We start from the raw sequence: 21,818 nt of genomic DNA on the forward strand, positions 1-21,818 counted from the left end.
TAAAGATAAAATTAATTTATTTGCCCTTACAACTCCATGGGCCACTTTGGGGCCCCACAGTCCTACAGCATGCCCTGCAGCAGTGGGCTGGGGAGTCCATTTCTATGGAGTGCCTGCTCCCTTGTCCAGCCTTGAGCTGGTTTCCTCCTGACCCCATCATCCTGCTCCGACATGCAAGGAGTGCACAGGTCCACCTGCAACAAACCTGGGCCTGCCTCTGGCAGTAAGGACAGGGCCCTGTGGGTGGCTGCAGCACTGATCCCTGTGGGCTTGGGTGGGCGGGTGAGCAGGAGGGCAGGCAGGAAGGTGTTTGTGGTTCAGTGCAGAGAGCTGCTGTTCTGCTCCTCAAAGGCCATCTTGCCCAGGAGCTGGCTGTCCAACTCTACCCCACTCACAGGTAGCTGGAAGAAGTTCATTTCGGCTGCTAAAGCTGCCATGGCAGAAGGGTCCTGGCCAAACTGAGCTCGCAACATCATGTCCATCTTCTCCAGCCTCCTCTTGAGCCGCTTGGCCTCCCGCTCCCGGATGAGCCGGGCCTGCCGCTTCTCTGGGGTTTCATTGGCCCGCTTGAGCCTCATGGCCTCCCGATCCCGCTGCAGCCGGCGTGCCCGCTGCTCATCTGTCTCCTGCATGCGCTGCAGGCGCTTGGCCTCGCGGTCCCTCATGCGCCTTACCTCCCGCTCCTCAGGGGTCTCATTGTCCCTCCGGCTCTTCTTGGCTGTGCGCTCTCGTTCCAGCCGCTGCAGCCTTACTTCCAAAGGCTCGTTCTGTCGACGGAGGGCCCACTTGCGTACGCTGGGGGTCTGGGCTTCCAGTAGCTTACGGTAGGCAGCACAGTTGTTGCACACAAGCAGAATTCCAGCAGGGTAAACTGGAGGACTAAAGGCAATGTCCTTCCCCTCAGCACTGGAGGGGCCCTCACTGTGGGCTGGGGGTAGGGATTCCATATTAAGTACTTCAGGAAGTTTCTCACTGGGAAAGCAAACATTTTGGATGGTTAGTGTCACCTTCTAACAAGGCTCTGGTATTCAATTCTGACTTATTCTTGTCCTACACGCCAGTTGCTCCAATTTCACCACTAGGGGTCAGTTTGAGTTCCTCTCCATCCCTGCTCTTTGGCCCCTTGAGTGTGGCTCTTCCACAAAATACCATGGCCTGGGCAAGTCTATTTTGAACAAGTAGTGTTAGAAGAAGTTTAAGTTTAAAAAATTTGGCTCTCGCCGAAACCGGTTTGGCTCAGTGGATAGAGCGTTGGCCTGCGGACTGAAGGGTCCCGGGTTCGATTCCGGTCAAGGGCATGTACCTTGGTTGCGGGCACATCCCCAGTGGGAGGTGTGCAGGAGGCAGCTGATCGATGTTTCTCTCTCATCGATGTTTCTAGCTCTCTATTCCTCTCCCTTCCTCTCTGTAAAATATCAATAAAATATATTTTAAAAAAAAATTTGGCTCTCAAAAGAAATTTCAATCGTGGTACTGTTGATATTTGGCTCTGTTGACTAATGAGTTTGCCGACCACTGGGCTAGGGTGTGCACCAAGTTTTAAAGCCCACCTGGAGTTAGAGACTGAACCAAAGGCCACAGCAAGCCACTAAAAATCAGAAGAACCCTTAAAACAAGCCCTTTCTGGTCAAGCCAGAATGGTGGTGTTTGGTAGACGCTGTGCAGGGCAGTCCTGTGGTGGGAGGCAGTCCTTGAAGTAGAGGCTGCCTTCAGGGCAGGTACGTCCACTGGCTCAAGCTCCTGCCCTGGCCAATTCTGCATTGCATGCTAGCAAATGGGACTAGGACACAATTCACACTGTTCCAGTCGGCCTGGGAATAGTAGAGACTATGTCCTCACATCAGGGTCCTTTCAGCACCCTATAACTTTTCTTCATGCTTTATCATGAATATTCTTGGACTTCCCCACATCTCTTTCTAGGTGAAAATATTATACTGATAGGGAAAATAAATGGGAATTCATTTCCCTTTGGAGATAGCTAATGGAAGGGGCATATTTACTGGTCTCATTATTTGCATTTCCAAAGAGTTTAAGAATCAACTAGTTGCCTTTGCATTACTGATCTCCAGCCTTTTCTTTGACTTGGGAAAGCAGAATCCATACCCAGTAATTTGTTCCCAACACAAAGGGTTAGGTGCCCAGCTAACCTGTTAAACGTGGCATGGCTGGTGAAACGGGCTCCACACACAGCACAGTTAGACCGCTGGTCCTCCGAGTGGATTAGGAGGTGGCGACCCAATGACCCTGGGGAGCTAAGGGCCCGGCCACAGACAGGACACATATAGCTCTTGGCGCTCACAACTGCTGCAGTGTGCTGTAAAACAAGCCTTCGTCTGTCAACTCACGCCACCTCCAAGACAATCTACACCCATTTAGAAACTACTTTGGGGGAAACGTTCCCTTTCCTTAGTCTCAGAACAAGGGACTTGCCACTATTCTCCCTGTTTAGCACCTGGAAAATTAAAACTTCCTTGTGTTAATGGGCTTTCAGAAGGGCCAGGCCATTCAGACCACTGCTCACATTTCATTAGTTTGAGTTCTACTTATTGAATTGCAATTGCCTACTTATTGAATTCAGTTCAGTAAGTAGGCAATTCATTAAGACTGTTGACTACTTTCTGGGACATGTGGCTGAACTAGGGAACAATGGGCTCCAGAGCCGTCTTCCGAGCCTGAGAGAATTAATGATTGGGGTAATTTCTCTCTGACTGCTTGCCTCACAGTGTGCAGGTGCAAGTCCAAGAGAAGGGATCAATGAAGGCCAGTCCAGAAGCTAACTGGGAAGACTGGTACTCAAAAGGTATTTAAGTGTCCTGCCTTTCCTTTAATGTTTTAAAGACAGTCTTTTGGAGAAATGTGTCTCCTCATAAACTATCTATCTTTACACTATAACCCAGGCTGCCATGTGTGCTGAAGCCTTTTCAATACAGCTCACAAGGCACAGGTGCTCTGTGATCGGATCGGGGGAAAAGAACACAAAAGTCTGTCTTGCCCGGCCAGAGTGGCTCAGTTGGTTGAGCGTGGTCCTCTGCACTGAAGGGCTGCTGGTTCAATTCCCAGTCAGGGCACATGCCCATATTGCACGTTTGATCTCTGATTGGGGAGCGTACGGAAGGCAACCGATCAATGTTTCTCTCTCTATTTCTCTCCCTTCCTCTCTCTAAGCATGTTCTCAAGTGAGGACTTAAAAAAAAAAGTTTGTCTTATTCTCATCCTCTTACTTACACTAACTTTCTCCAGTATTTCAGAAACATTTATGTTTTTCTTCTTTAAAACAAAGCCCTCATTATTAACAGGTGTCAGTTTTTATTTCACTATTTAAAATATGCATTAAGTAATTTTTTTAAATGGTACTTAATTTTCATAGTATGTCTGCACGGGAACCCCAGGACATATTTACCCAGCATATTCCACTTATTCTCCAAAATGTTCTGAGGACTGGAGTGATTCTGAATGAGAACAACAGCCCAGGGTTCCTTTGGGAGCTGGAGACGAAGGCTAAACAAGCTGCTGGCCCTCGAGTTCCAGAGCACGCAGCTCCCCACGCCATACCTGGTACACGTGAGCAATCAGCTGCTCCCGACTCCCACAGTCTAGTTGGCAGAGGGGACACTGGCAGAGTCCAAGTAAGGGGTCAGTATTCAAATTCTCTGTGACCTGCAATTCAATAAGTAGGCAATTCATTAAGACTGCTGACCAGTCTCTTTCCTGCCCCTACTTCTTTTACAAGGTATCCTGTTAAAAAAAATACAACCTGATATCACATATTATTCTCAGGTTTCCATACGGACCAAAGGAAAAACTAATAGGGAGACGGGAGTTAACTTGCATTAATCTTTATTTTCTCCAGGGTTTCCTGCCATGCGGGCATAGGCCTGGCCCCCGAGAGAGCTTAGCTATTGTTTTCCCCAAGGTAAACTGTAGAGAAAGGATTAGCTTTCCTCTTGCCATGCTTCTTGCAGGAATCTTCAGGAAACAATTTAGTGAGGTAACACTTTGACTTAAATTTGCAAACATATTCAAGAGCACACCTCAGGAAGTCAGCTAATAGCTCTGCAAAGGTGTCTTTGCAAAGTTTTGTACAGCTGTCTGGAAAGAGAGCTGTACATGGTGGAGTGATATGTAGGTGGAAAAGGAAAGCGGGTGTGATAAGAATTGTGTCTAAGGTTTGGATAACTGGTGCTGTGAAGGAAGAGGGGCTTCATATGAAGGCCCAGGAGCCTGTCAGAGGTAAGACTGTTACATATGGAGGAGAGGCACCAGGCCAAACAGAAGAGTAAGGGGGCTCTCGGACTCAGCCATTTGTCACTTGCCTCATGCTCTACCACTTCGTTCCCACCAACAGGCTGTTCTGCATTTTCTAACTCTTTTTCCACTTTGACCACCCCTCCATCTTCTTCTGATGTGTGGGAAGAGACTTCATCTTGTGTGGTCTCCTCTTCATCACCCTCACTGTCACCTGGAACACACAAACTGGTCACTTGTTCTGATTTTTGCAATGAATACATCTTGAATTGCTTTCCACCCTGGAGTTTGCAGTTATAATGAAAAACATTTTTAGATCTTCCATAATATAGTTTGTATCAGTGCTTAGTTGGGTATAAATCATATTAAGTGGAAACCAGTTATAGCTGTTGTTTATAATGCGATATACACACTAAAGAGAAAATCTGAGGCAAAACTGCATTGGGAAATGGTTATTGGGCCCTGTACATTATCATAAAAATAGTTACTTCTTACACATGGTTCCCAAATATCTCACACTTCAAATCACACCTCCTTCATACCTCACACCATGCTCATTCCCACAACATAGCACCTCTGATTTACCAACACTTTTCACTGACTTTATTACCTTACTTTTCTCCATAACCGCCCCCCACCCGCTGCACAATTTCTCCATGGTGTCACATATACTATTCTACTCTGAGTCCCACTAATCTGTCCTCTCCCAACAAACCCCAAGGCACACTTAAATAAACACCAACAAGTTTTTCTTTCCTCTAATCAATAAAAGAGGCAGTAGTAAATTAGGTTAAAATGATGTCACTTTATAGGGCATAGGGAAAAGGCTGTTCAGTACAGTGGAAAATTAGTGCAGCAAACAACCTCAGGCAGTTTGTAGTGGTATTTGACTCACAGTGTTCTTATTACTCTGCTAGTAACTCAGCATTCTAGGCTAAATAAATCCATTGTTTCTGTTGGTTCTTTGGATTATCTGATGGATGCATTAAGTAGAGGAACCAGGTTATTCTTTACTTTAGAATGAATATAATTTATTGTGACTAAAGTAAGAATTGAATGTTTTCGTTTAGGGAGTGGGATGTGGCTGAGGGGAGGTCAAGGTTTGTGGGAGCTGAATTTCTGCCCTATTATTTATAAAATAGGGAGAAATTATTTTTTTGAAAAAGAAACCCACCATTACAAAGGGAGTTCTTTCTGAAAGAAATAAAGTGCTAGTACTTTGAAGATCACAAGAGGAAGCCAAGCCTAGGGAAGCTACCAGACTGCAGCCCCAATCCCACCTGGCTCCTGGGCTCCTGGGCCTGATTGTAAGCAAGAGAGAAATACAGAGTAGAGAGTTTCACCAGTCTCTCTGCAACGGCGGTGAGATTCAGCTTTCCTAGCTAACTGTGCTGTTGTCTTCTCTCTTCTATCCCTTGCACAATTTCTAAATTCACCAGTATCTGGGCAAAACTGGTTCTATTCTCTTTCTTCTTAAGAAAATCCAACCAAATCATCTGTTAGTAGTTATGTGTGTCTCTGTAAGATACGCCACTTGGTTGGTGTACTGGATCTGGCCTTATTCCCAAGCCCAAAGCTTTAGTTTGAATTCATCTCAGTAATGAAGGATTAGCACAGATTAAATCATACTAGACTTTCTCACCACTTTATCTGGAATACTTGTAAGCTTAGTCTAAAATAACAATGCATCAAACACATTTTTGTAATTTATCAAAAATCCAAATATATCTCTCTACTAGAAAGATTTTAAAAAGAGTATGCTATCCAGAGGGATGCTGCATCTTTTCCGGGATGGAAACCTATTCGACTTTTATAGATGTTGCCATTCCTACCTGTTACTCAAACTGATGGCTCCCACAGGCTTTCTAGAAATATTTGGGCTTATTTTTCTCTACCTGAGCAATTAATTGCTAAATATTTTTTGTTAAATTAACAGTTTGAGTGGAAACTGTAGTTCTTAGGTTGTAGAACTCTCTCCCTCTTTGTTCTTCCTCAACCCCAAATGGGAAGAAAAATCTGAAATCCCTCTCTGAATTAACACTAATAATAACCAGTAAGGATGAAATCAGTAAAGTGTGGAAATCATCATAGAAAACAACACATCTCAAAGTGTATGTGTTCAGGCAGGTCATGGACCAGGCGATCCACAAGGCTCAACTGTCTACCAGCCACTGTCTTTCCATCTTCTAACCACAGGGATCTACTTAGGACTTGGTGTGGGAAGGGAAGACCTTGACATTAGCATTTTATACGATGCACAATCTCATTAATTTGCAATATCTCTTGTATAACATTAACACCAGGCCCTCAAGCAAAAATTTCCATTAATGCCACTCTTACATTTTATTAATTATGAACAAAGAGATCTGAGGAGACAGGGATTTTTTTCTCTTCACTTGACCTAACCCAGGGGCTGCTTGGGCACTAATTATTCCTATGCCCTGTCTCTCACAATCATCAAAGACCTATCTGTGTATGGTACTGTGCCAAGTACTGCAGTCCATGAGTTAAACAAACAAACCAACCATCATGCCAAACCTGTTCTCGCTCTCTGGATAAGAATATGCCCACAGACCTTAGAACACCTTTGGGAACACTGAGGATCCACAAATCTCCTTCTTCATGTCTTCCTCCCAACCCCATGCATAATCCCCAGAGCACACACACTCTGATAATTCTTCTCCCATTGCCCTGAGTCATTACCAGAAGGTGCAGAACTCACTGCTACTGGAGTCCTGATCTCTTAGTTGTTGGATAGCTTGTCGCTGACCGTCAAGGTCTCCAGGAAAATCAGTTTTCATCATCGCCTGGCGGGCTTGCTCTTCTAGCCCAGCAAATACTTGATCCCCTGGTGGTCACAAGGAAAAATAGTCAGGCCACCAGCTGGGCAGCACATCCTCAGGCAAGCTAGTTGGACAGTCAGACCATTCAAAGGTAGGAGGCAGGTACCCTGTGGTGGAGTCATCCATCTCCAAGTCAGCTTGTTGCCTACAACTGTTTCTGGGCTCAGCTACGCTTCCTGGTAAGCCGGAGGCTCTAGAAAGCAACATATGCTTCCCTTAAATTGTCCTAATCTTTACTCCTTTTTAAAAGGTGATCAATTGCTACTTTATAAACTTAGCTTTAGAATCTCAATTCCATTTACAACCTTCCATCAGGATTGGTAAGACAGAGGCAAAAAGAGACAAAGGAATAGGATAAAGATATGGCAACAAATATGGGCACAATCTGTGAATTTTAAGGTACGAGCATTATGCCCTGAGTTAATGTCTACCTCCATCTAGATAACAGTATATAATCCCGTCTTTCATTCACTCTCCTTAAGACATGCTCTGGAAGTTCTTCCTTGACTTCCTTTCTAATGCCTATCAGAATTATCCATAAGCAAATCAACAATGAGTTGAATAATGGATTAAAAGGAGAACACACTTCTGCTGAGGAACACACTTCCTGAAACATGCCATCTAATTTGCAACAAATATTTCATCTGGTATCCTGGGTCTTTGTTTGTTTGTTTGTTTGTTTGTTTGTTTGTTTGTATGCAATACCCCAAAGCCCTAGACCTGTCCTTGATTATACATTTACTTCTGATGAACTCTGCCTGGGATCTGTGTGGTTACTGAAGAGTTAACATTTAAGTGTTCTTTTATTTCCAAGAGGCCAGGCATAAGGAGAAAAGAGAATTGGGTTTCTCGAGGTTTCCATTATCTCAGTCAGAGTGGAAACTACAGTCCCCATTCTCCAGCTACCAAGAGAGAATAATAAAAGCCCTAGTGAAAAGATTGACAATAGACCAATAGCGCTTTCTTACTGAGGAGAGAAAGGGGAGTAAACAGGCTCAAGTTCCAAGGCAGGAGACAATGATGTAGGAAAAATGAACAGGTTAGTTGATCTGCTACTAGTCCCGAGGCAATGAAAGAATGGATGTGAAGTAGACTTCATGGGATTACTTAGGCATTCATTCAGCAAATATTCATGGAGAGTTTACTATATGCTAAGTGCTAAGCACTAATAATAGCTCCAGATTCTATGTTAAATGCTTTATAGTTGTTACCTTACCTTAATTCTCTGCTAAATTCTACGTGGTAGGTATAACTACCCACGTTTTACTTAGGAGAAAACTAAGGTCTGTGGTGGAACTAAGGATTCAAACCTAGGTTTGCCCAACTCTACTATCCATGTTTTTAAACTGCTTTCTAGTAGTGATATAAGCAGAAGGCTAGGCGCTTTATCATAGTGGTTTTGCTGAAAACAAATGCTCTCTGAGAAGAATGGCTCTGATCCTAGTGGTACTGTTAACTTCATATCATGAGAAACTGATAAATATAACTCAAATATCAAAATAATGTTCTCAGGGCCAGTATATGACAACAGGAACCATCATTTTGATGGTTCTGATACCATGTGGTATTACCATGCCTGGGTCAGAGTAACTATTATGGGTACTCTGACTGACACGTGAATGGGAGTAGAGGTGGTTAGAGTTCAAATGTACTACAACCACACAGTCCTCAAGTAAAGGAAAAATAAGCTGCTTTAAGTCCACTTTCATAATATCCAAGATGATACACTGGATATAAATTACTGCTAGGGAAAGCAAAAATTGTGTATAGTGTCTTCTCTTCTTTCTTTGCAGAAGTAAAATATTTAATTTCTCCACGTTGGTTCCACTGTAATCACAAGACCATGGCCAACTGGAATAGTTACTGAATTCTTCTGGGTAGATGCATGTTTTCAGACCTGGTGGCTATGGGCAGATATGGCACTATGAAACAAGTTATGTACCAGCATATAATTAATTATCAAGGGACAGATCATTCTCATCAGTGATACTGCTCATCTCTAAAGAAACCTAGCCAGAAACCAGCTAGGTTTATAGCATATTTAGAACATATACCTCACCCCTCTTTCTATTAGGAAATCACCACTGGATTAGTAAAAGGGCATCTAAAAGTATATGTACCTTTCAATAGCAGCTAGTACTTCAGTTTGGTCTCTATCAACTGGAGCTTAAAATTTATGTTTGTCTATTGATGTTTAAATATTTAGGCCTTCCCAGAACAGAGAAGGGTCTATTCCATAGAACTTCCCTAGCTAGCACTTTTTGCTTACCTAGGCAATCTACCCTAGGACAGGTGGAATGAACTAATTGTCATTCCTTTTTGGCAGTTTGGAGAGAAAAGCTGTGCTCTTGTATTTTATTCTGTTCCTAGCTTGAGAAAAAAGGCTAAGGTAAACTTTATTCCTATTTTAAACATCAACTAAAACAAACTATATAAAAACCATAAAAAAAGGACATGATTTTGGCAGACCTTATAGGAAAAGATGTGTGAATAATCTTCCAGTAGTCACTATTTATTTAATCCCTAAAATCTGGCTGTCCAGAATTATCCTTTCACAAGAAAGTAGTGATACTTGCTAAAAGTATGTCATAATTAAGTATAATCTGATTCACAGATACTAGTGATTAAGAAGTGTTATACAATTGCCTGCTTGTATAATGTAGAATCATTTCCTTCTATCTTGAGACTGTTGGAGTAGGTTAAAAAAAAATCCTGTAATCTCTGGATATTAATGTAGGGCAACGATCTTATTTAACATGGGTATTTATTTGTCTATTAATAGTTGAGAACAAGTCATCTATGCTCCCACAGTAAAAATAAAGTGCCACTTCTCCTGTTTTTAGTATAAAATCAAGATACTATTTGAGCCCTAGCCAGTTTGGCTCAGTAGATAGAGTGTCAGCCTACGGACTGAAGGGTCCCAGGTTCGATTCTGGTCAAGGGCACATGCCCGGGGTTGCGGGCTCAATCCCCAGTGAGGGGCATGCAGGAGGCAGCCGATCAATGATTCTCTCTTTTTCATTGATGTTTCTATCTCCCTCTCCCTTCCTCTCTGAAATCAATAAAAATATATAGATATAGATATAGATATATAGATATAGATACTATTTGATTTGGTTAAGATTTATCAAACCAGATAAAAACAAGGCCATACAAGCAAGTTTGTGAAACAGAGGAGAAGCTTGAGATGAAAGTTATTAGAAAGACAAAGAATTTTATAATTCTCTTTCTTGAGTCCTTGGTGCAGTTAAATGCATGGGTGGGCAAAAGTAGGCTTACAGTTGCTTGTATGGAAAATAATAGAATAATTAATAAATAACAATATAAGAATAAATTTCCCCTGGTTGGGTAGCTCACTTGGTTGGAGCATTGTCCTGATATGCCAAGGTTGCAGGTTCGGTCAAGGCACATACAAGAGTGAACCAATGAATGCGTAAATAAGGAATGACAAATTGAAGTTCCTCTCTCGTTCTCTCCCTTCTTCTCTCTTTAAAATCAATTTTAAAAAAAAAGAAGAAGAAACTGTGTTTCACATACTCATGCTTTAAACCTACTTTTGTCCATCCAGTAAATGCAGTTTCTAGCTGACTGAAATTAAGGATAGCAGCTGAAACATATCCTAACAGAGCAGATGTCAAACTCAGAAAAGATGAGGTAGTATTAGGAGTGAGGAGCTTAGGATTCCATTTCTAGCTGACAGTCTCTGTAATCCAAGGTGCAATCACATGTTGAGAACATAACCATTTACCTCGCAGGGATACTGAATGAAAATAAAATAAGTTGCACTTTTTAGAAGAGAAGGGACTACAAAAGCATTTTTCCTACTTTTCTGTAAAAGCTGAAAAGCTTTTAATGCTACTTTTCTGTAAAAGCTGAAAAGCTTTTAATTAAAGTTGAAAGCTTTCGAATATACGTTGCAATCTGAAAACAAAAACTCTTCAGAAAAAGTTTTCCTTTTCTTAGTGGTTTACTTGGTATAAAGACACCAAATGAGAGTGTGCCTCTATTTTCAACCTCTCTAGAAACAGTTGACAAAAAGTTATACTCAGAAGGGGTAAGATGAGGAAGGAGGGAAGAAGGTCTAACAGATTTCAGCCCTTCAGCAGTTTCTCTGTGACTAACAGTTCTGGGCTTTTATTCCAAAAGCTCTCATCAAGTCTATTAATGAGCTGGGTAAGACCCACGAGCCTGCCTGCCTATTTCTGAGATACACAGCCAGTCCAGAGGGAAGCCAAGTAACTGTCAGAACAGCCTGCCCATTGCCTCTGAAGTGAACCGGATAAATGCTGCCAGCCTACAGCAGGGGATTCTTAATAGATTCTTTTAGGTGGGCTTTGAGCTTCATGCCACACAATCTTCTTCTTTCCAGAAGGCAGAGCTAATGGAGCTCAGCCATCACTGAGTGCCGACTGCCTCTGATACTGAAGCAGAGCTTCGGCAGGCTTTCCTGCCTCCCAGACCTTGAGTCCATCCCATTTACTTTAAATAGACGAGCAGCATTAAATTCAATACATTTAATTGGTTCCATTTCACTGAAAGGGGATAAGAGACTCGAGTGGTCAGAAGACTGAAATTACCAATTTCTATTTGTCATTACTGTCATGAGAAGATGACCTTTCAAAACAGGTAGGATCAGCTTCAGTCTCCAAATAGTAAATAAACAGAAGACCCCTTGGAGACCAGCCAATCCCACTGTCTTCTTCTTTGGTCAAGCTTAGTCAATCACCTGAGAAGCCCTCACAGTTCCCTGCCCAAATGCATCACCGAAAATAGCACCTCCTTTGGGTCTGCTTTTTAGTGGCAGCTGAACATTTCTGTTCACAGCTCTCTTCATGGCACCACCAGAGAGGCTGCAAAGTTCCACCCACTCCACCACAATATAATGTTCCCTTGCTCTGGACACTGCATTTCTGCAGCTGTAGAAGTGTGATATTCTGTCCTTGTCTATGGCCTGATTGTCCATCTGTTTTCCAATTCTAACACCAGCTCGTCCTGGTTTGACTGGCTATGGTGGGAGGAGATGCAGCTGATGGGTATATGCCATGTGGACACGGGCATAGGCCACACAAGCCTTTACTGGCTCCCCTTGGCCTTACCACAATCATGCTATCATCCACCTCATCTTTCCTCAAATCTAACCAGTCTCTTTGGACAGGCGGTTTGTATAGGTAAATACCCAACTCCTATGACTGCCTTATTCGTGAACCCATCATCTCTATTAAGAGTACCTTTCCTGCCCTGTCTTCTTGGGGTCACATCTGTGCCTTTTATCAGTCAATACTCACCTTCAACCAGAGGAGAAGATAATTCTCCTAAACCACTGTGTTGTATTCCCTATGCTAGAGATGCTTCATTTTCTCTCTTAATGATCCTCCCCTTCAGCCCCACTAAATTTTACTGTTTAGCAACAATTTCTAAATCCTTCTTAAACCACTCACCTTTATATCAAGCAGCCTTCCACATTCACCTAGAGAATACTCCCAGAAGAATCCAACTTGTTCTATCTTATAAACATTTTCCAAGACTTAAAGAATTAATTGTCTAAGAAGGTCTGCTACCCTAATCTCATTATCTATAATATGTTGAAGTCCCCTTAATTCCTCTGCTTCTACTGTTTTCTCTCCTACTCTGGAAATTACCCAATAAGACAAGAAAAGGTACATAGTGCCTGGCATACAGTATTTTTTTAATAAATGTTGGTCCTCTTAACTTCTTGTCTATTCTATCTTCTCAAATGGATTTATTTTCTTTAAAAAAAAATTTCATATATTATACCACTGAATTCTCTTCAAATGTTGCTGTACTTGATTTAGTCAATCCTCCATAATAGGGAGCTATTCTTCTCTTTTATAAACATTTAGGTGAAGATGCTTATCTCCCCAGATCATAGGAAACTGTCTGATTAATTATCTTGGTCCTATATAGATATATTATTATTAATTGGATAAGGTATTTTAAGGTACTTGAACACTCTCTATGAGCAGTGCCAGAAGTTGAGAGGGATAGCAGGAAATATATATGCCCTCTAGAAGTTTACAATCCAATTACTGACATAAAACATACACTCAAAACTATTGAGAAATAATGCAAGGCAACAGTGCATACCTGGTCTTCCTGTTACCAGTCTCTCCCTCATATGATCCATCCCAAAACACTGCATTCTAAATGTCACTCCACTCTCTCTGCTTAAAAACCTTCAGTAGCTCCTTTTTGTCTACAGAATGAAGTTTGAACTTGGCCTGGCCTTAGGACTCTACAATGTAAAACTCGTGGCCGGCATGTGGCCTGCTGGCCACGAGTTTGACTTGCTTGATGTAGAGTTAAACATCTCCAACCTAATGTCCTATGACTTCTGGACAAATGAAACTTCTGCTTCATCCAAAGTCTCCTTGTCCCCTGAACATATCACATGTACTTCCTCTTACATCTTTGCTCACACTGTTTTCCCTCTCCGATTTTACTTCTCCCTTCCTCTTTTAAAAAAGTTCACTTTGCCCTAGCTGTTTGGGCTCAGTGGATAGAGCGTCGGCCTGTGGACTGAAGGGTCCTGGGTTCGATTCTGATCAAGGGCACATGCCCGGGTTGTGGGCTCGATCCCCAGTAGGGAGGCATGCAGGAGGCAGCCAATCAATGATTCTCTCTCATCACTGATGTTTCTTTCTCTCTCTCTCCCTTTCCCTTTCTCTCTGAAATCAATAAAAATCAATCAATAAATAAATAATCCACTTTCTACCTTCTAAGACCCAGTTCAAGTTCATGGTCTACTAGGGCCTCTTCCATCAAGCATTCCCTTGCTACCTCAGTCTACGAAGATCTCTCGCTCCTCTTAACTTCTATAATACAGTTTGTATAGCATTCTTATTTGGCACTTAGCATATACTATCAAATAATGGCTACATTATAGTTTTATATATCCTTTTATTGTTTTACAGCCCGGGCATCTAGCACAAGACTTTTCAAAGAATAGATATCCTATAAATGTTTATTATATGAATACTAAGGATGAATCAAACGCACCTACTCCCAACACAGTTTTCTAACACCTTCTTCAGCAAACAAACACACTTTAAATCCATCATGTTCAACACCTTTAACCCTTTTTTTCTTCACAAATTAGTGTAAGCCTCTAACCTAAATTCAGATTACTCTTCCATTCCCATCCAGACTCCAGAGGACAGACAAAGCCCAATACTCACAGTGAACTTTATTTGGATTTGTCTGTTTCCGACGGGACATGTTTCCCTGATCCAAGAGCTCTGGCCTTTCCCAGTTTCACGACTGGATATGTTACTACCTCCTTGCAGGGTGCTGACCTACAATAAAAAGGATATAGTTAGCACATGTCATTTTGCCCAGATATCATACAAACTTGACAGATAAAAAGATTTTTAAAAATAGTTCTTAAGTGTATCAAACTCAGCAGTTATAAATAACTGAATTAAAGAAAGAAATTAATAAATCTCTGGCACATCAAGGTCCCAAGAAGTTTAAGGGACTCCTTTAGAGGATTTAGAAATTCCACTCTAAAACTATCTGTGGAATCCAGAATACTATTACACGCTCGTGATCAGGATAAAAAAGGAAGCAAATAACTCAGGCAATCAGTGTTAGTAGTGCCGTGGGCTCAAAGGAACAAATCCCCGTGAACTGTAAAAGGAAGCAACAAAGGCTAAAGAGGGCGGCAGCTCACATGCCCACTGGAAGTCAAGCCCTGCAGTCCTCCCCAATGGGAGCCTCCAGGTGTTACCTCACCTGGAGGTGACAAAGGTATCATACCCCTGAGACAAGAAAACACCTCAAAACCACGCAGCAAACAGAGCCAGTGTTTAGTGATGCAGGCACAGCGCTGGGCACTGGGGATGACAGGGCTCTGAAGCAAATCAGACTTCCAGTGCTGAGGATGGGCTCTCGCCGGAAGAGCCAGACGCCATCCACATTGCTGAGTACTAATTCAGCACCCCAATGTGGAACATCAACCTGGCCCTGCTCGCATGCTGTGGAGCGGTGGTCAAAGTTAGTAACTTTAGTGCCTCTTCTCAATCCAGCCTCTACGTAGCAGAGCGATCAGTGGGAGAAACAACGAGAAAAGCGCCTCAAGTGAGCGGTGCTGCAGAGACATGCACCTGTTTCCCTGAAACAGGAGGGAACAGATATGTAAGCCTGGAGGCTCCTGGTTAGTTATAAGACTTTCCCAGCAGTAAGTGTTGTTAGAGAGTCTGAAGTGAATTAGTATTGGAAGCTGTGAAATTTTCTTTGAAAGATAAAGAAACAGACCGATTAAAAAGAACTAGATTCCTTTTCCTACCAAAGACAAGAATATGGATCTGGTCACCCTTTAAGTTTTCTTTCAGTTCCTGCCTTCTCAAAGTATATGCACAGTGAATGAGCAAAGATAAAATTGTAGTTTTTGCCTTAAGAGGCATTATGAGAGGCTACTCCTAGCTATACTTTGCACTCCAGAACTCCTCTATGTAGCTAGAAAGGACCTCAGACCTGTAATCAGATCCTGCCTCCCCTTACCAAAAGAAGAAAGAAACCGCAAATGGCAAAGACAGGCCTCCACAGGAAGTGGCAAAGGAAGCAGCTTTCAGGCAGTCTTCTATCATATCTGCATATCAAACACAGTTCTTTTTCAGACCTTTAATTAACAACCAAAAAAAAAAAAAAAAAAACAAAAAAAACAAACACAAAACTCCAAATATACATAAAAATCAATTTTAACTATTTAGAGCAGTGGTTGCCAACCTTTCGGACCTCACGGACCACGGACCACCGGTTGGCGGCCACTGATTTAGAGGGCAGTGTGCTGAGTGCTAATGCTAATGGCATACGTTCTCCATTCTAAGTTTTGTGTAGATCATTTCTTTCTAATCAAGTAGTTATTTTATTAATGAAAGCAGTGAATGAATTTTACACTTGGGGTAATGTGCACTTTTCCTGTAGGTCTATGGAATCGGAAAGCAGAAAGCTGAATGAAATGCAGGTTGTCTGTCATTTTTTTTTGTTCTAAAATTTGCAGAGCTACACCTACTCTATTGTAGAAGGAAAATATGAACTCTTAATGAATCTTTAAATTTTCTCTCCATCAAGATCAGAAATTGAAACTGTGAGATAAAGGTAATATTAAAGATCCTTCTGAAGGAAGACCAAATAACTTGAGCCAGGCTCTGTTCCAATCATCTTGGTGAGGCGATAGTTCAATACTAAAGCTACAAGTCCGACACAGATGAGCATCTGCGTGCTTAAATTGGCAATGTCCACTGCATCTCATAATCCTCCTAGTGGCCAAATGGGGAACTGACCAGATGGTACCCAAAGGAACTTCACACCTGAGGGATTTAAGGGAAAATTAAGCAAATACTCTCCATCCCTCAAAAAAGAAAGCCTGTAGGGCAGAGGACTCTTGCAAATAAATAGCAATGAAAGTACATTCTTAACCACACAAGATCTCAGGGTTTTGTAGGCATTAAACGGCAATAAAATCCATAGACACGCTGGCCTAAAGGTCACTCATTCAATTTTACTTTTAACACTGCCTCAGTTCCCAAGCCGAATCTGAAACCAACACAAAAATGTAAACGGAGAACGGCCTGAACATCACCATCTCCAAGAAAACCGGGATAAGAAGAAAGGTAAAGTGGTGAGATTCAAATCTACAAGGGATTCTATTTAAAAAGGAAGGCAGCTTTGTCTGTCTTTAGAACGAGGTTAAAAGTCCTTGGGGCCGGGAGGGGGAGCAACGTCTCCCCTGAACACTGTACCTGCTCTCCCACAAGTGTTAGGTTGCAGCTTCCAGGACACACTACGGACTTTAGCAAAGAAAAAACGGGTGAAAGCCAAGCTTTAAGAAAAGAGGGTGCATTCCCACCTCCAGCTCTGGTGCGGTTCCCACGGAGGAAAGTAAACTCGTCTGAATCCCAGTGATTTGTATCTGCCAAAAAGGAGAGCACAAGAAAGCTGATCACGTAGCCGCCTCACTTCGGTTCGGTCTGGAGCGTGTGTATAATCAGCCGAGATGTCCCTTTGGCTTCTGGCAGTACGAGCCAGGTGGATTCCCGGGAATGATCGGCCGAAAGTCCGTGGGTCTTCCGCAGCGGCTCAGACAAACCCTCAGACTGCACAGTCTTCTCCGAGGTCTAAATTTAGAAGCCTTCCCGGGAGACGGCGACACGGACCGATACCCGGGTCTGCCCTCCCACGTCCATCCTCCCTCCCCCTGCTCCTCCCAGCCTGTCAGACGCCGGGGCCGTCCCGGCTGCTCTCGGCCGAGCCGACCTGGGCCCAAGCGGGGAGGGCGGCTGCACCGACGTCCCTCCCGCGCCAAAGGGGCGGAAAGAGGAGTGACCGGAGGGGTGCTGGCCGGGACCCGCCGCGACTCGGGAAACCTGGGCAGGGGCTGGGTCGGAGCCTGGGCTGCCCCCGCCCCCCAGGCCGAAGCGAGCCCCTACTTCCCTCCCCAGACGCCGACAGACAAAAGACCGACGGCCGGTGACCCGCATCCTTAGCCCGGCCCCGGAGGGAAGGAGTCGGGGGTCTCTTTACCCGGCGCCTCGGCGCTGCGCAGCGCTCCGGGTCCCTGGGCCCCGCCTCCGGACAGACGGACCGCCGGACAATGGGCCCCGGGCTGCGGCTCGGGCCGGCCAGGCCGGGCTCTTCGGGACCGGGACCGGCAGGCGGAGGGCAGCTGCGGGCCAAGCCGAGGGCAGTGAGCCAAGGGGCGGCGCTGCAGACGGACAAAGCCAACGGCAGACAGACGGACGGAGGGGGAAAAGATGGCGACGCGGGCGGCGGGAGCGCGCTGCTCGCGCACCGCAGCGAGCGAGGCGCGTGCACGAGCCTCCCTCGCCCTCCCTCCTCCGCCCGCCTGGTCCCCTCTCCCCGCTCCAGGCGCGCGCCCGGGGTGTGGGCGGGGCTTGGGGAGCGAGGGTCCCGGGAGGCGGGACTGAGGGAGCATCCAATCCCAGACGTCCGAGAGGGGCCTAGTCTCCTGCCCCGCGCCCCATGGACCACCCAGGCTCGCACCTTCCGAGGTCTTTCTCCAGCGCTATCCGCTCCCCTGCTGCCCAACCCCTCCTGGACCTGTAAACTCCACCCTGACTGTCAGCCCTGATCCTGGTTTCCTATCTCACCTTCAAGCTCAGCCACAAAACCCACATCCCCTAACCACAGCTCCACCGCAGGCTCCCCCTCTCCTTAGCTCAACCTTAGTCACCACCACCCCCCCACACACACCCACCTCCACCGAAACCCTCTTCCCTTCAGTTCCCCACACTTCAGGGTTTCTTCGGCTCCCAAGAGTCTTGGTGGGAGGGGCTGGGTCCAGCTGTCAAGACCTCGGAGAAAAATCTTTAGATTTAAAAAAACAAACATTTAAGTCTCCAACATGGTTCTCAAATAACAACAGTAGCTGTATACCTAGGGGCATAGGATTAATTTGGAGCAGGGTAACTTGAGGCATGGCACTGTTGCCACTTAAGGGACATTTGGGACAATTGAGAGTGGTTAGACTCACTTCCTAATAAAACACCTTCCCCTGTCATCGTGCCTTTCTAGTGCCTCACTACTTTCCTTTCCTTCTTATTCTTTCTTCTTGTAGAATTCCTGAGCCTGCCTCTGACGTAGCTTACTTGGAGAAGTAGGGAATGCGGTGGGAAGAAAATGGGATCTGGTTTTAGAAGATCAGTTTTGGGTCCCACCCAGCTCTGTCACTGATGAGCCTGGTGACTTTGGGCAAGCCACTTTCCTATTCTGAACGTCTATTCCCTGAGATGTAAAATGGATAATAATGTAATAATTCCTGATCTCTATTCTCATAGATTGTTGTGATGATTAACTAAAATTAACATATGAAATGTATATTCTGCAAATATTTTTTATGATTACTGACCCCACGAAGACAGAGTTAATGAGGATGCTGACCCTTGATTGTAAGCAACAAGTCCTGGTATTGCAAAATGTCCTTCTCATAAATCCCCAATGAGATGATATCATTGTCTGCATCTTGTGATTAATGTGAGAGAATGGCTGTGTTAAAGGATCTTGGTCCTTTACAATTCATTCATTCATTCTTCATTGTAGGTAGGAATTGTTATTCTTTCATTTTGGTTAAGGAAACATTTCAGTTTTGTTTAAATTTTAATTCCTAGGAAGCAAAAAATGGAATATTCTCATCCAACCAGAAAGTTTTTAAATAGTTTAATATAAGAATGCAAGCTGGAATAAAACATTGGCTTTTGTACTTAACAGCAATTCTTAGTGAGTTTAGACCGAGGGATACAAATATGGCTTTATTATGTACCTTTAAACTTGACATAGTTGATATTTTCTTTTTTAAAATATATTTTTTATTGATTTCAGAAAGGAAGGGAGAGAGGGAGAAAGGGAGAGAGAAACATTAATGATGAGAGAGAATAATTGATTGGCTGCCTCCTGCACGCCCCCCTGCCCCAAACCGAGCCTGCAACCTGGGCACTTGCTCTGAGCAGGAATCTAATCACAATCTACTAGTTCATAGGTCGATGCTCAATCACTGAGCCACGCCCGGCCGGGCAGTTGATATTTTCAACATGAAAGTAGCTAGCAGGTAAATCATTACGAGGAAGCCTCCAATGAAATGTCTTGGCTTCATCATTAAGTTATCGCGTAAAGCTGGGCAGCTTGTTCTATCTCCTTGAGTTGCAAATAAAATGGGATCATAATAATGCTACTTTAATAACCTTCCTGTGCTCTAGAAATGCCTCCGGTGTTGTGATTCAGGGTTACAATGAAATAAGGGAAATTATAAAAAAAGGAATTAATTTATTTTTCTTCTACTCTCATCTACACTTGTTCTGTACCTAAAGACTTTCATTAATCATGGATTTTTTTATTTTACTTTCCAAATCTACTCAGATAGTTATGCTATTATTTTGCCACTTTATATTAACTTTCCCTTTAAATATTTTCCTAATCTGTTTTATATTTATTGGCTTCTACAATGACCTTGTTAGGGCTTTACGTTACAATAGTATTGGTAGGATAACTTAAAGGACTTCATTGATCGGCTGCCTCCTGCACACCCCACACTGGGGATTGAGCCCACAACCCGGGCATGTGCCCTGACCAGGAATTGAACCGTGACCTCCTGGTTCATAGGTCAATGCTCAACCACTGAAACACACCAGCTGGGCTTAAAGTGTATAGAATCCAGTGGTTTTTAGTATATTCACAACATACTAAACATTACCAGTATCTAATTTTAAAATGTTTTAATCACCTCAAAAAGAAACTCCATAGCCCTGACTGGTTTGGCTCAGTGGATAATAGCGTCAGCCTGTGGACTGAAGGGTCCCAGGTTCGATTCCAGTCAAGGGCATGTGCCTTGGTTGCGGGCACATCCCCAGTGGGGGGTGTGCAGGAGGCAGCGGATCGCTGTTTCTCTCTCATCGATGTTTCTAACTCTCTGTCCCTCTTCCTTCCTCTCTGTAAAATATCAATAAAATATATAAAAAAAAAAAAAGAAAAAAGAAAAAAAAAGAAACTCCATAGACATTAACAGTTACTCTCCAATTCTTCCTCCCTCCCCCAACCCCAACCCCTGGCATCCTTTAATCTAGTTTCTGTCTCTATGGATTTGCCTATTCTGGACATTTCACATAAATGGAATCATCCAATATGGGGCCTTTTGAGTCTGGCTCCTTTCACTTAGCATAATGTTTTTGAGAATCATCCATGTTATAGTATCTCATAGTGTCCGTATCTCATCCCTTTCTATGGCCAAATAATAGCGTTCCATTGTATGGATATACAGTACCACATGTTACTTCCATTCATCAGTTGATGGATATTTATGTTGTTTCTACTTTTTGACTATTCTGAATAATATTGTTGTGAAGATTTGTGTATAATTTTTATGTGAACATACGTTTTTAATTTTCTCAGGAGTGAAATTTTTGGATCATAGGGTAACTCTATGTTTGACCTTTTAAGGAATTGCCAAACTGTTTTCCCAAGTGCCTGCATCATTTTATATACCTACCAACAATATACGTGAGGTCCAATTTCTCCATATCCTGGGTTACACTTGTTATTGTTTGTCTTTTTCATTATAGCCATCATAGTGGGTGTGAAGTGATATCTCAGTTTTGATTTGCATTTCCCTGATAACTAACGATGTTGAACATCTCATGTGCTTTTGACCATTTGGAGAATGTCTATACAAATTCTATGCCCCTTTTAAAATTGGGTTGTCTTTTTATTGTTGTTTTATAAGAGTTGTTTTTTTTTATATTTGGGATATTCGATACTGGTAATGTTTAGTATGTTGTGAATATACTAAAAATATATAGGATATGTTATAGGATATGTTTGCAAAAATTTTCTTCTATTCTGTAGGCTGTCTTTTTTCTTTCTTGAGAGTCTCCTTGGAAGCACCAACGTCTTGTATTTATATGAAATTCAATTTATATATTTTTTGGTTGCTTGTGATTTAGGTGTCATTTCTAAGAAATAGTCATGAAGATTTACATCTACTGTTTCTTCTCAGGTCCATTTTGAATTAACTTTGTATAAGTGTGAGGAAATATGGTACAACTTTATTCTTGCACGTCGATATCTAGTTTTACCAGCACTATTTGTTGAACAGTCTACTCTTCCCCCCATTGAATTATCTTGTTATCCTTGTTGAAATATCAATTGGCCACAAATGTATGGGGTTTATTTCTGGACTTCCAATTTTATTCCATTTATCTA

General features: G+C 43.1%; 1 protein-coding gene across 4 annotated transcripts; it reads right to left on the bottom strand.

Moving 5' to 3' along the window:
- On the bottom strand, positions 1-17,963 carry ZNF821 (zinc finger protein 821). Of its 4 annotated transcripts, none has more exons than XM_080643589.1 (9): positions 17,631-17,963; positions 16,957-17,019; positions 15,609-15,696; positions 14,285-14,401; positions 6,968-7,093; positions 4,314-4,459; positions 3,553-3,657; positions 2,148-2,314; positions 1-972 (listed from the first exon to the last, which is right to left on the bottom strand). In XM_080643589.1, the coding sequence occupies exons 4-9, from the start codon at positions 14,322-14,324 to the stop codon at positions 318-320; spliced, it is 1,239 nt and encodes a 412-aa protein (XP_080499715.1). In that variant the 5' UTR covers positions 14,325-14,401; positions 15,609-15,696; positions 16,957-17,019; positions 17,631-17,963; the 3' UTR covers positions 1-317. The 4 variants fall into 4 exon arrangements, with proteins under 4 accessions (XP_080499715.1, XP_080499717.1, XP_080499716.1 ...); XM_080643591.1 differs by having other exon boundaries at positions 6,949-7,093; positions 17,631-17,901; XM_080643590.1 differs by lacking the exon at positions 15,609-15,696 and having other exon boundaries at positions 6,949-7,093; positions 17,631-17,954.
- Between the last annotated feature and the right edge of the window lie 3,855 nt (positions 17,964-21,818).

This window comes from Plecotus auritus (assembly GCF_963455305.1).
Source record: "Plecotus auritus genome assembly, chromosome: 10".
NCBI lineage: Eukaryota > Metazoa > Chordata > Mammalia > Chiroptera > Vespertilionidae > Plecotus > Plecotus auritus.

Coding starts and splice junctions, on each gene's coding strand:
- ZNF821 (XM_080643589.1), bottom strand. CDS start 14,324: ATGTCCCGTCGGAAACAGACAAATCCAAATAAAGTTCACT. Junction 4,460..6,967: donor AGATCAGGACTCCAGTAGCA/GTGAGTTCTGCA, acceptor TGTGTGTTCCAG/GTGACAGTGAGGGTGATGAA. Junction 2,315..3,552: donor TGATTGCTCACGTGTACCAG/GTATGGCGTGGG, acceptor CTTGTTTTACAG/CACACTGCAGCAGTTGTGAG.